The sequence below is a fragment of the Malaclemys terrapin genome, chromosome 12 (genome assembly GCF_027887155.1).
Source record: "Malaclemys terrapin pileata isolate rMalTer1 chromosome 12, rMalTer1.hap1, whole genome shotgun sequence".
Taxonomy (NCBI): Eukaryota; Metazoa; Chordata; order Testudines; family Emydidae; genus Malaclemys; species Malaclemys terrapin.
Genome location: NC_071516.1, coordinates 27,064,704 through 27,079,566, shown reverse-complemented (window position 1 = coordinate 27,079,566; position 14,863 = coordinate 27,064,704). Strand labels below are relative to the sequence as shown.

Genomic DNA, 14,863 nt, shown 5'->3' with positions numbered 1-14,863 from the left:
TAAATGGCAGCCACACCAAAAGGGACTGAAATAGGCAACAGAAAACTCCATATTTTCACATCAGCCAGCAGCAAGACCAGGCATAAATGCAGACAGTACAAAAAACAACCAGGAAACTGGGATTGGCCTTATTGCCTCCTCTTTTTGTTATGCAAATGATCCCTCGCAAGGTTAGTGAAGTTCTGATGGAGCTTTTGTGCAGTGGATTCAAGCATTTGGAGTTATTGCATGCAAAACGCCTGAGATTGTAGCATCAACCGCTGCTCTTCCATGAAAGAAGAAAAGTAACTTAAAGCAGGGACAACTCCAAAGCCTGATAAGCCTTGGTCACACTAAGGTGTCTTCAGAGCACGTGTTTATATTGATACCATCGCTTTCAGCTTCTATCACCTTCCAACCTACAGTAGCATCAAAACAGCAGAGTTTAGCTGCTAAAGAACTTGGGGGATGGTAGTCTACAACACTGCAGGCATAGCTCTGGGCTCAACACATTTCAAATGCTGCCATTGCAGCCAGCCGGAAAGACCACTTCATTGAATATTTTGGGGCCAGCATGTTCCCTTTAGCCAGTTAGCCCTCGGTCTGCTGTAAAGCCCCAGACACCCCTCTCCATAAACACCATATGCAGCCTTCATTTTTATCATCTCTGACAGTTTAATCCCCTTAGGGTTTGTCTACACTGCAGCTGGGAGTGAGCCTCCCAGCCAGGGCCGGCTCCAGGCACCAGCTGAGCAAGCTGGTGCTTGGGGCGGCAGATGGTTGGAGGCGGCATTCTGCCCAATCCTAGGGCGGCACGGCCGCTTTTTTGTTTTTGTTTTTTTGTTCTTGTTCTGCTCTGGCCGCCCTGTAGGGGGCGTCGGCGCGGAGAACCAGAGCGCCCTGCAGGGCAGTCCTCTTCCTTCCCTCCCCAACGACTGGAGCAGAGCCCTCACGGCAGGCGGCAGGAGGTGGCACAGCGGGAGGGGCCGCGTGGCAGCGCTCCTCCTGTAACCCTGGCCGCCCCCTTCTCTCTCTCTCTCTCTCTCTCCTGCCCGCTCCCTCCCCCCCCACCCCCCAGCCAGTCCCCCTGCACCCGTGCTGCAGGGTTTTTTTGTTTTTTTTTTCCCGCTTTGCCATTCTGGCCGCCCTGTTTTTTTTTTGTTTGTTTGTTTTTTTGTTTTGTTTGGGGCGGCCAAAAAGCCAGAGCCGACCCTGCTCCCAGCCCAGATAGACAGGCTCACCTAAGCTCCGCTTGAGCTAGCACTAGCGAGTGGATGTTGCAGCTCTGGGTGGGCTTCAGAGCCCGACCTGCTTCCTGAGCCACAACGTCCGTGCTGCTATTTTTAGTGCACTAGCTTCAGCTGAGCTGAGCTACCGGAGGTTGTCTACCCAAGCTTGCTCTCAGCTGCGGTATAGACAGCCCTAGTGAACAGAACTAAGAAAGCTGCTAACCTAGATCCTTTAGCTTGTATTGCAGCATCAGTCATTCTCAAGGTACATGGATTGCTGTCGGACACAACCCAGGTTGGATTAAACTCCCTGTGGTGTAACAGACACTGCTTCAGAGGGTTATTTCTATCCTGGAATTTATTCTTAGAGCTTGATTTGCACATGCTTTGATTAGCTAAAACAGGCAGCCTAAACCACTTAGAGTCAAATGAGACCACAGAGGACTTACCAGGAATACCGGCTTTAGCAATGGCAGCAGCAGCATGGTCCTGAGTGGAGAAAATGTTGCAGCTTGACCATTGTACCTGGAACATAACCCAAGAGTAGTTTTACTTATTGAGCAAACTCCCTAAATAACAGGCAAAATAAAAGCAGTCTTTGTTCTAGATCTAGGAGCTAAATGAAGAGGAGCTGGGAGCAGGAAGGAGAGTAAGTCAGCCCAAATTCTTGCCTGATTCAGAACATCTGCAGAGGTTACTGGAGAGACTAGGCACCTAACTAGGACCACTAGAAAAATCACTCAGGGTAGGAGAGCCAGGCTGTTTTAATGTAAGTTCCTTTTCTCAGTGATCAAAACCCACAATGCATCACATGATCAAACCTCACTACATGAGACAGATTCCGTTGGACACACATTCCACTTCATATACTAAGTTTAAATTGTGAATTTGGTAGGACCCTGAGGTGAAAAATGCGTCACAGACAGTAAATCTGGCCTTCCCCATGAAATCTGAACTTTTGTGTATTTTTACCCTATACTATGCTACAGGGTGAAAGTATACAGAAGTACAGTGTTTCTCAAACTGGGGGGTCCTCACCCAAAAGCGACTGCAAGGCTATTGTGTGGGGGGGAGGGTGGTCATGGTATTGCCACCCTTACTTCTGCACAGCCTTCAGAGCTGGGCAGCTGGAGAGTGGCAGCTGCTGGCTGGACGCCCAGCTCTCGGAAGGCAGTGCCACCACCAACAGCAATGCAGAAGTAAGGGTGGCATGGTATGGTGTATTGCCACCCTTACTTCTGTGCTGCTGCTGGTGGCGGTGCTGCTTTCAGAGTTGCGCGTCCGGACAGCTGCTCTCCAGCCACCCAGCTACGAAGGCAGCGCAGAAGCAAGGGTGGCAATACGGTGACCCCCCTCTTTGGTCGAGGCTCCCAGTTTGAGAAATACTGACGGAAGGGCTTTACATGTTTATATTTTGCTGTTTTTACATACATATTCACGCTTTGTTACAACCCTGTGAAATTGAAGATTTAAATATCTGAAAACATGATTTTCAAGATTTTTTTTAAAAATTCTATGACCAGGAAATTTACAAAAATGGACCGCAAGTTTGGGAGGGACCTAGTTATAGATGTTGACAGAATGCAGAATATGGCAGGGTACTAAACGTTTAGGTAAAGTATAAAGTGGATACATCTGGAATAGATTTTCAAGGAGCGCCTGTTGTGTTGAGCACAAAACAAGGCACATGCAGAAACTTGGAATAGCCAGAAATGCAGCTGAAATGCCACATACAGTTGAAGAGTTCAGGCACCTAGAAGAGTACCATAAGGTAGCTGGATTGCACTGAACAGAGTGTTTGTGTGCTCATTTTAATGCACCAACCTATTCTAGAATCTCTTTTGCATAATTGAGACACACAAGTCATTGCTGAACGGGCTGTTTGCTTGTATTCTTACTGCCCTCCTAACAAGCACAGTGGCAGGTTTCTGCATGCTTATTCAAACTAATTAGCTCATTAAGGGAGGCAATCCTTCAATTCTTACACAGGTAGTCCCACTAAAGTCACTGGAATGACCCATGCAAGTAAAGGCTGCAGTATCAACCCTTAAGTGTCTCCATATTTGTGCCTACACAGCAGCTATCTGCCCTTGAAAACAAGCACTCAGATGCACATGTGTAGGTGGTATGCATGCACCACTTTTATGCACGTAATTGGAAGCATCTTGGAAAATTTGGCTCATTTGCTTTCATCCAAGAGTCAGTTCACACAGCCTCCTCCTCAATGTTTTTCTCTGAACTCATTCCAAATTTGTCAACATCTTCCTGGTAATGAGGGACCCACAACCCAAGCATGATATTCCAGGTGTCTCCACTGGGTATTATAACACTTGGAGGAAAACTCTTACAAATAGTCTACAGGTCACTTTCCAATTATGCACCCTTTGCAACCTGGAAAAAAAAAAAAAAATCACAATACACTTCTCTGTTGGAGGTACTTGTATGGTCCCTGTTACCATGGCATCAGCTGCTCAGAATCGAGAATGTATCCTCAACACCCCATTGATGGAAGAGGAAGTGCTCTTATCTCCATTTTACAGATGGGGAAACTGAGGCACACAGAAACCAAGTGACCTGCTCAAGGTCAAACACAGAATTCAACCTAGGCTTCCAGAATCCCAGCCTAGCAGTGTAAACAATGGACTCTCCTTTCCTCCCCAACACTGTTGTGCCCGGTTTGAAAGCCAGAGGCTGCACTCAGATGGATTCAGAAACTTGTTTGCTGATCTTCAAGCGACATGGATTAGTTTTTAATGCAGATTCATCTGCTTTGGAGGCAGCCACTTGAAGTTCTGATAACAGTGCTGGGTGTCGTGGCTCAGAACCCTGATCTGACAGCGGTGGGGACATGATTGCTCTCATGCCAGAATGGGTTACTGCAACCACGAGCACCTCCTCCTGGCTGAAATGGGCACTGGCATTAGGATTCTACAGGAGAAAGGCAATGCTTCTGAAGGGAAACAGAAGATGCACCTCATCTGTTTGCAAATAGCAGCGTAGTCTCTTCAGAAGGGACTGCAGCTGTTTGCTAAGATTCCCTGGTGTAATTACATAAAACAAAACCAATATTCATGCCACCATGTTACCTAGAGGCACACTGAAGAGGAAACCCAAGATACTACTTTACCTCAGCACCCAGAGCCACCAGAGTATCTATCAGAACTGCGGTCTGCACAGTCATGTGAAGGCAGCCTGCGTTACGCGCTCCTTTCAGTGGCTTCGATGTTGCGTACATCTCCCGCATCTTCATCAGCCCTGGCATCTCATTCTCCGCGATCCCGATGGCCTTGCGACCCCATTCTGCTAGGCTGATGTCAGCTGCAACAGAGGGATGACAGGTGGTTGGGTTGGGGCTCGAATGCATGAAACCACAGTATCCACTGACTTGCAGGTTGGCATTGGCTGCAACTGCTATGGAGCCATCAAGCGGGACATGAAGTAGCAGCTGAGAGAGAGAAGGCCCAGCCCCCCCTTTAGCTCCTCAAGTCTTTGCATAGTGTTGTGTAGGTCTTAATGCAACGAAGCCTCTTCAGCGAAGTTTTAGAATCCACACTTTCAAATGTACCTAAAACCAAGCACTTAAGGCCCTTATCTATGCATGTAAATTAGAAGCGACCCAATTTTCAATATTACCAACCCTTTTCACTTACAAGCTTGCCTGTAAGCACTTGCATTCACAAATTTCAGCCTATGTATCTAAAACTGCGTGTGCAGATTTATTGTCAGAGCATAAAGATGTGTGTGTGTGTAAGAATACTTCATGCACGAGGCCTAATGAGTTGAAAAGGGCCCAGTTCCACATCCCTGGCGGCTGTTATGAACAACTTCCCCATCCAAGAAAAAATAATAAGATCAAGCCTAGGCAGGATTACTAGACCCTTTGATTCAAAAGGATCATTTTCCAAGTCCTACAACGAAAAAAAATGAATAATTTACTCAACTGTGCAAAGAAATTTTATATTAGAGAGAACTCAGAAGTTAGGGCAGAAGAACTCATGACCCCAAGTCCATGGGGTAGAGAACAGGGCTCAAAAAACAGAGCTCTGGTGCCAATCTTGCCTATGGAGGCAATTCTCTCCATAACAAATCACTTCAACAGGTTATTCCTATGTGCCTGGCATTGTTGGTCTATACAGAGTGTCGCCTGCCACCTTGTTATCCAGTTACCTGGCTTTGTCAGGCTCTTAAGGAGCTCTTCACAACACTCCTTAGTTTCAAGTCTTGATTAACTTAAAGAATTTTGTGTCATCAGCAACTTGCCACTTCTTCCTCCTTCGGTTAGTTAATATACACAGATTCCTAGATTAAGGCCAGAAGGGACCATCGTGATCACCTAATCCAGAGGTTCTCTCAACAAATTTTTTGATGGCCTCAGAGTCCAGCCACCAACTCTTGCTGGTGGCCACATTGTCATTTTTTCCTAAAATATTTAACTTTAGGAAAAACAAATGAATATGCACATATTCACATCCAAATAACTGTAATTTATTTATGTAGGGTAGTTTTTTTGCAGATTCAATAATAAAAATAATGCTGTGAAAAGTGATCTTTGCTTCTTAATGTCACTTTTCACAGCACACTTAGTAGCTAGCTGAGAGTCTGTGATAAGTGATACAGTACTTGTATGTTTGTTAATATCACTTATCACAGCCTGCCAGCTAGCTACTAAGTGTGCTGTGAAAAGTGATACTTTCATGTTCCTTAATATCATTTTTCTCAGCAAGCCCCAGGACAAATTAAGCCCTGGATGGGGGGCGGGGAAGCAGCAGGGGCCAGTGCCTGCTACTGCATGGCTGGTGTCAGGAGGCCACATCGCTGGAGCCGGGGGTCAGCGCCTGCTACAGCGTGCTCAGACCCCAAGGCCAGAGCCAGGCGGCTCGGGCCAGGGGTCAGCATCGGAGGCCAATTCCTGCCACTGGAGCTCGGTATTGGAGCCGGGGGCCAGCGCCCGCCACCACACAGCCTGAGCCAGGAGTCAGCACCCAAACCTCCTCGGCCAGACTCCTGAAGTCCCCCGCACTGGAGCCTGCTGCCAAACCACCCCAGGGCTGAAGCCCGAGCACCACTGCCCACTTCACCCAAGGTAGGTCAAGAACTCACCTTGCTCCTACAGCGTTGTACCCCACTCAGGAGCAACAGGGAGGGAGGAGGAGAGGCAGATGTTCTCCCTTCTCCCCTCACCCCCCCATCACAGCCCAGGAAGCGGTCACGGCCACATCTGAGAAACACTAACTACTCTGACTTCTTGTATTAACACAGGCCAGAGAGAATTTTACCCAATAATTCCTGAATTAAGTCCATAACTTCTATTTGTGCTAAAGCCTACACTGTATGTTGTGGACTTCTGGCTGTGACCATTACTGACTGCTTGGGAGTGGGGAAACGCCAGGGGGAATTGAGCCCAGGCGATTAATGCCAGTTAAGGGCCTGTTTTATGGGGACTCTGACCAGACAGTAAGAGCTCAAGGGAGATTTCTGAACAAGTGATAGATAATGAGAGACTGGCAGCTTGGCGGTCAGTCACCATCTTCTGGTTCTGTTTGTACAAGGTTTAGCCCATGATATGGGCTTGCAGGTGCTATGAGAACACAAGTAACAGTTGATTTCAGTCAGGCTGAGACGCAAAACTGCTGACAGAAACAGCACTTTGGTTGGCTTCCACTAAACCACCACAGCAGGTTGGAAAGGCTGGTTTGTTCTTTTCATATTCGTAGATCCCAAAGCCAGAAGGGAGCATTGTGATCTGACATCCTATATAACACAGGCCAGAGAACTTACCCACACCATTCCTAGAGCCCAACTTTTAGAAAAATATCCAACCTGATTTTAAAATTACCAGTGATGGAAAATTTGCCACATTCTTTGGTAAATTGTTCCAATGGTTAATTACTTATTGTTAAAAATTTACACCTTATTTCCAGTCTCGATTTCTCTAGCTTGAAATTCCAGCCCATTATTAAATATTTGCTCCCCAGGTAGCTACTTACAGACTGTAATCAAGTCACTCATTAACTTTCTATTTGTTAATCTAAATAGAATCCTAGGACTGGAAGGGACCTCACGAGGTCATCTAGTCCAGTTCCTTGCACTTATGGCATGACTAAGTATTATCTAGATCAGTGGTCTCCAACCTTTTTAGGTCCAAGATCACTTTTTGACCCTAAGGGCAACCCAGGATCTATGCTGCCCCTTCCCCGACGCCCCACTGCTTCCCCAAAGCCGCGCCCCGCTCACTCCATCTCCCTTCCCCCCGTCACTTGCTCTCCCCAACCCTCCCTCACTTTCACCGGGCTGAAGTAGGGGGTTGGGGTTCAGGAAGGGGTGCAAGCTCTGGGCTGGGGCCAAGGGGTTTGCAGTGTGGAAAGGGGCTCTGGGCTGAGTGTGGGGCAGGGGGTTGGGGTGCAGTAGGGTGTGAAGGGTGCAAGCTCTAGGAGAGAGTTTGAGTGCAGGAGGGGGCTCCGGGCTGGGGCAGAGTGTTGGGGTGCAAGAGGGAGTACAGGGTGCTGGCTCCGGGAGGAGGGTCAGGGCTGGGGCAGGGGTTGCAGTGCAGGAGGGAGTACAGGGTGCTGGCTCTGGGAGGAGGGTCAGGGCTGGGGCTTCAGGTACAAGAGGGGGTTCAGGTGCAGAAGGGGAAATGGGGGCATATGGCTCTGCACGCTGCTCCTCTCTGCAAGCACCACCTCTGCAGCTCTCCCGGCTAACGGGAGCTGCGGGTCGATGCTTGCAGGTAGGAGCAACACGTGGAGGGAGACCCCTGGCCCTCCACCCCGGTGCCATGCTGGACGCTTCCGGGAGTGGCATGGGGCTAGGGTAGGTGGGGAGTCTCTCTTAGTGGCAGCCATACAGCACCACTGGAGATCACGATCAACTGGGAGATCCTCTAGGATCGACCAGTCGATCACGATCAACCAGTTGGTGACCACTGAGCTAGATCATCCCCGACAGGTGTTTGTCTGACCCGCTCTTAAAAATCTCCAATAATGGAGATTCCAAAACCTCCATTGGGCACTTTATTCCAGTGCTTAACCATCCTGACAGTTAGGAAGCTTTTCCTAATGTCCAACCTAAACCTCTCTTGCTGCAATTTAAGCCAATTGCTTCTTGTCGTGTCCTCAGAGGTTATGGAGAACAATTTATCTCCCTCCTCATTGTAACAATCTTTTATATACCTGAAAACTGTTATGATGTCCCCTCTCTGTCTTCTCTTTTCCAGACTAAACAAACCCAGTTTTTTCAATCTTCCCTCACCGGTCATGCTTTCTAGACCTTTAATCATTTTTGTCAAGTATCAGAGGGGTAGCCGTGTTAGTCTGAATCTGTAAAAAGCAACAGAGGATCCTGTGGCACCTTTGAGACTAAGTACTGGGAGCATAAGCTTTCGTGGGTAAGAACCTCACTTCTTCATCTGAAGAAGTGAGGTTCTTACCCACGAAAGCTTATGCTCCCAGTACTTCTGTTAGTCTCAAAGGTGCCACAGGACCCTCTGTTGCTTTAATCATTTTTGTTGCTCTTCTCTGGACTTTTTCCAAGTTGTCCACATCTTTCCTGAAATGTAGTGCCCAGAACTGGACACAATATTCCAGCTGAGGCCGTATCAGCCCGGATTAGAGTGGAAGAATTACTTCTTGTGTCTTGTTTACATCCCAGAATGATGTTTGCAGTTTTTGCAACAGCATTATTTAGCTTGTGGTCCACTATGAGTCCCAGATCCCTCTCCGCAGTACTGCTTCGTAGGCAGTCATTACCCATTTTGTATATATGCAACTGATTACTCCACTGAGAAAGGAACACTTTGCATTTCTCCTTATTGAATTTCATCCTGTTTACTTCAGACCATTTCTCCAGTTTGTCCAGATCATTTTGAATGTTAATCCTAGCCTCTAGAGCAGGGGTAGGCAAACTTTTTGGCCCAAGGGCCATATCTGAATATAGAAATTGTATGGCGGGCCATGAATGCTCACAAAATTGGGGTTGTGATGTGGGAGGGGGTGAGGGCTCCAGCTGGGGGTGCAGGCTCTGGGGTGGGGCTGGAGATGAGGGGTTGGGGGTGCAGGAGGGTGCTCTGGTCTGGGATCGAGGAGTTTGGAGGGCGGAAGGAGGATCAGGACTGGGGTAGGGGAATGGGACACAGAGGGATGCTCAGGGGTGCAGGCTCCAGGCGGCACTTATCTCAAGCAGCTCCTGGAGGCAGCAGCATGTCCCCTCTCCAGCGCGCTGCCCCATCCACAAGCACCGCCCCTGCAGCTCCCATTGGCCACGGTTTCCGGCCAATGGGAGCTGCAAGGGTGGCACTTGGGGCAGGGGCATCTTGCAGCATGGATCCCCTGGGCTGCCCCTACACATAGGAGCCAGAGGGGGGCCATGCTGCTTCTTCTGGGAGCCATGCAGAGCAACCCCCGACCCTGCTCCCCAACAGGTGCTCTAGGGCCGGATTAAAATGGCTGGCGGGCCACTGATTTCCCCACCCCTGCTCTAAAGCATTTGTAACCTCTCCTAAATAGATTGATCTCCTTGAGCCTATCATGGTACAGCATGTGTTCCAGTCCTTTAATCACTCTTGTGGCTCTTCTCTGATTTATCAACATCCTTCTTGAATTGTGAACACCAGAATTGGACACAGTATTTCAGCAACACCAGTACCAAATAATATACCTCAAGGTACTTAATTATTTTCTCACTCTTCCTGGTATTTAGATCACTTCCACTCCTTTGCCCATTTCTAAAAGATGCAAAAAAGTTAACACACACAGCTCCTGCAGTGTAGCAACAATTGTTTTATAAAACTTCAATTCCAGTTCATAATGTTACATTCAGTCTTGTTACAACGGCCCCTTCACGTTCAACTGTGGATGCTTTACTTCATGTCCCATCCTAAACTGCTGCTGTCTTCCACCCCAGAGTGACCGCTGTGCAAAGCTGATAAAACAGTGTGCTGCATTTATTAAAGCCATCGGCCTCCTTCAGGACGAAAGGCACTTGGAACTTGTAGAGAACCTCATTCTTCACAGAGGAATGCCAAAGCCAGATCATTTCCCTAACGTTTGGCTCCAAGGCTGGGGGGGAGGGGGGGGTCAGGCATAGCTCTAACTGTACATGTTGGGAGCACAGCTGCTGCCATACTTCAGTTCCTTCCGAGCTACCACACAACCACCTTCCTCTCCTGCTGATTTCATGCAATCAGCGGTTCTAGAACAATTTGTATAGTGGGGCTGCTGAGAGCCATTGAAACAAAGAGTAAACCCTGTATATGATAGAAACCACTTTAAGTCAGGGGTGCAGCAGCACCCTTAGTTCCAGCAATTCTGCATGCAATTCAGTACGTTATGGGCGCATCTCCTATCCCCGCTTTTTTTACCCTCCCCAGCTGTCCTGCCCCAGCCTCCCTCATGCAGCAGCCCGCCGCAGCTTCCCCAGGAAGCGAGCGAGACGCGCAAAAAGAAACCCTCCAACGTGCCTAATAAAAGTCAGTCGCCTGTGTGGCCCGCGCGCGGCCAGGTGCACCCTGGGAACTGTAGTATTTTCGGGACCAGCCGGACACCAGGCAGCGCGGGGGAGAACTGCAAGTCCCACGAGCTGCCCGGCGCGGTAGGAGGCACGTGGAGCCTGCTCCGCTGCTCCACGCGGCTCGCTCTGAAGTCCGGCCACTGCTAGCCCACGGAGCGCGCGCGCCAATGTCTGTGAAAAGGCCCCACCCCATAGCTGCAGGGGGTCTGGGTGTGTGTGTGCAAAGCGAGGGGCCTCCCTTACCTGCCGGGAGCCAGGGAAGGGTGCAAAGCGAGGGGCCTCCTCTAGCTGCAAGGGGATAATGGGGGGGGGTTACAAAGTGAGGGGCCTCCCCGGCTGCAAGCGGCCAATGGGGGGTGCAAAGCGAGGGGACTCACCTATCTGCCAGGGGGAAAGGGGGGGTGTGCAAAGCGAGGGGCTTCCCCCAGCTATAAGGGAGGGAGGTTCAAACCGAGGCGCCCTTTGCAGAGCTAACACCACGTTTCCCCCGGATGCAAGGAATTGACATGGGGGAGGCGGACACTGCTCTATCCCTTCCCTTGCCACCGAATCGCCCCTATGCAGCGCGGGGCTCTTCCCGCGGCGGCACCGGTTTTCACAGCCCCGCGGGGCGCGGATCGGGCCTAGCGCAGGCTCAGGGAACCCCCCACTTACCGACTTTGTAAGGCAGCTTGTCTGACATGCTGGGGCTCCGGCTTTGCAGACAGCGAGCGCAGGGCAGGGCCTGGGGGGAGGAACAGGACAGGAGGAGGCGGTGGCGCCAACACCGGCTTTAAATAGATTCGCCTCCTGCTGCATATGCATGAGGCTGCCGATGCCCATGTAGGGCAGGAGGTGCCCGCCCCGCGCCCAGCCCGCTCAGGTTTTGTAACGGGGGGCGGTGCTGCTGTACAGACGTCAGGTGTCTCGTGTAAGGGGGGGGGACTAAAAAGTCCCTGACTCCGCAATTGAGCGCTATGTGGCCGGACCCTGAAATCACTGGATCTCCACCCGGATGTATGGGCAGCGATTGAATTATCGGGGGGCCCTTACTACGTGTAGGGGTCGCCTCCCTTTCCTCTGGTGGCCCCCTTACTTGCCACTACTGTTTACATTAAAGCAACCCACTTGACAGGACTCGCCCAACACACACTTCCCCCCATAAGTTGAGCACTGTTGCCAAAATTGGCTCCCCTTGCAGGAGGCGGGCCCTGGGGAGATAAGAATAAATTAAGCTCCTGCATAAGTGACTACAGGAGCAGGGCCTTACAGCCAGATTTTTAGTTCTAGCTATCTAGATTATATAATGCCTGCATCTGTAACGTTCACTCCATGCATCTGAAGAAGTGAGGTTTTTTTACCCACGAAAGCGTACGCCCAAATAAATCTGTTAGTCTTTAAGGTGCCACCGGACTCCTTGTTGTTTTAGTTCTAGCTAGACAAATAAGGATGCAAAGAGTGGCTGGGAGGTAGGTTAGGTGCCTAACTCCTATTGAAATTGAAAACAAAAAACAAAAAAAACTGAAAAAACATAGGCCATGAATGAATGTAGGTAGTTAGAGGATTAGGCAGCAACAGAGCAGGAGTTTTGGGTCTCACATTGATGCCTAAAAACAGGATTTAGGGGCCTAAAATCCTTTGTGGATTAACGCTCAAGGTACATATCCTGTATAGGTGCTTTTGAAAACCCCTAGGTACCTATCTGCATCTTTACACAGCAAAATACCTTTGCCAATCTGGCCCTTAGACTAAGTTTTTTGGGGCAGGGAACATGTCTGCTTCTATGTGCAGCACCTAATACAATACAGCCACGATTCTGATTGGGACCACTGTAATACAAATAATAATATTTAAAACTATTACAGATTATTAAGGTTGCAAAAGTCAACCATCCAAAAGTTGCGAAATGATAGACTAAAGGTCGTCCAGGTTGTTTTCATAGTCTTTCTTTGTAGGATCACATGCTGTTTTCTTCCCACAGGATCCTGTTTCCTTAATCACAAGATCACCTACCTATAAGGGCCAGGAATGATTATTAATTAAAAAACAAAGGGTTAAAAGGAAACACAGAATAACCATAAAACAAAGGAAAAAAACCCATGCATCATACACATAAAAATAGAAATACAATTAATTATTAATAATAATAGAATAGGCAAAGGTTAAAAGGATTAAAGTACAAAATGCCTCCTCCAGATGAAACAGAGTTTAAGTTAAAATATTTTAAACAAAACAAACAGCCCAAAAGAGGCCATTTGATTAGTTCCTGGTCCTGCAAAGTTTATGTAACAAACTTTATGCCCTGTGAGCCATCCCATTTACATCAACTGGACTATTACACATATGCTTAACTTTATGCACTGTGAAGTCTCTACAGTATGAGGGCCTTCATTTACATGCCAATGTCAATTCAAAATTTAAAAATAGTAAAAAAATAATAATAAAAAAAAAATAAACAAAATATTCAATCAAAATTGTGGGGCCAACAAGATGTCTGTGTCACTTTTAGGCTTTGCTTTGATATTGCGTACATTCCCCCACCATTCAGCTGTTTATATTGTCTAATTTTGGGTATGTTTACATAGAAAAAGGTGTGCACAGGTTAGCCTACCTGAGCTAGCTTCAATCCAGCAAGCACAGATAACAGCACAACATGAACTTCAGAGCAGCCTAGCGAGCCAAATACATACCTAGGGCCTGTTCCAGGCTTGTACTACTGAAGCCCCTGCTGTGCTGCGCTGTCTTCACTGCTATTGTTACCCAACCTAGCTAAATCAAAGCTTGCTCACACACAGTTTTTGCTTTGCAGACATTTAGGGACTGATCCTGCAGCCTTTACCAGAGTGGTCTCAATGAAGTCAGTTGAACCACTGCCATGAGCAGAGGCTATACAATTGAGTCTTTAAGCTCTGATCTCCATAGAGATTCATAGATTTTTAAGGCAGCGGGGGCCATTATATCATCTAGTCTGACCTCCTGCAGAACACAGGGAAAATCGTGCAAAGACCTATGCACATGCTTCAATTTGTATATATTTTTGTACATGTGCAGTCCCACTGAAGTCAACAGAATACTCACATACATAAAGCAGTGGTGTAGCCAGCATGGGATATTTGGGTGGGCCCCGACGCAGGGTGGGTGGGCAATTATGGGGGGGTGGGAGGGCAGGAGGGATGGGAGCCATGCCTCCTCCCACCCCCTGCATCAGGCCTTGTTGGGGGCGATGGATGGACCCTCTGGCCAGAGGCTCCCCAGAGCCCCAGATGCACACCCTGCTCCTGGAGGAGATGCTGCTCTCCAGCACGCATGGCTCACAGCTCCCTTCCAGTGCCCCACACAAGGGTCTGGTTCCCCCAGGCGGGGACCTACCTTTTTTGAAGGTCTCCTTTACCACCGCCAGCCGGCTGCCCGCTCGCCCTCCTCCCAGGGGTGAATTAGCCACTAGGCCAACCCAGGACCCTGGAAAAATGGGCACTCCCGTCCCCCAACCTGGCAAGGAGTGGGTTGTGAGCGTGGGGGTTTGCTCCACTCCACTCATCTCACCAGCGCTCCAGCTTACATAAAACAAAGTAAATGCAAAAATATTTGCAGGATCAGGTCATTAGATTGTAAGCTCTTGAGAACATGGGCTTTGTATGTCTATAAAGTACCTGGCATGCTATCAGTACTATATAAGGCCTTGTCTACACCAGGAGGTGTTTTGCTGGTATAATTATACTAGTATAGTTAACTGGCAAACCCTGCCTAGTGTGACACAGTTACACCAGTAAAACTGTGCTCATACCAATATACCTTACAGTGGTTCTCTGGGCAGGCATAAAATATACTAGTATAAGCACAGTTATGCTTGTATAACTATATCCACAGTAGCGGTTTTACCCCGATAGCTATGTCAGTTAAAAAAACAACACACCTAACCAACATAACTATACCAGTATAATACTTAAATGTGTGCCAGGCCTAAGTAATACATAATACTATTATTATATAATTCCTACAGATCCAATGGGGTCAAGTGGCACAAACAAAACAAATCAGATTTGCTTTTTTCAGAAACTCCTGCCTCTGAGGAGGAAGAACAACAGCCACCTTCCCCATCTCTTGATTTTATTAGTATGTCTAACTAGCTGATCTATCAGGGGGTAGCCGTGTTAGTCTGTATCTACAAAAAC

General features: G+C 48.4%; 1 protein-coding gene across 1 annotated transcript in view; it reads right to left on the bottom strand.

The window, feature by feature from the left end:
* The window catches only part of AHCY (adenosylhomocysteinase), a 54,931-nt gene extending 43,457 nt beyond the window's left edge, over nucleotides 1-11,474 (bottom strand). Inside the window, exons 1-3 of the mRNA XM_054045694.1 lie at nucleotides 11,367-11,474; nucleotides 4,336-4,526; nucleotides 1,658-1,733 (exon numbers count right to left, since the gene is read on the bottom strand). Coding sequence (XP_053901669.1) covers nucleotides 1,658-1,733; nucleotides 4,336-4,526; nucleotides 11,367-11,394 — 295 coding nt within the window. The 5' untranslated portion in view covers nucleotides 11,395-11,474. The remainder of the gene's footprint in view (nucleotides 1-1,657; nucleotides 1,734-4,335; nucleotides 4,527-11,366) is intronic.
* Nucleotides 11,475-14,863: the final 3,389 nt, after the last annotated feature.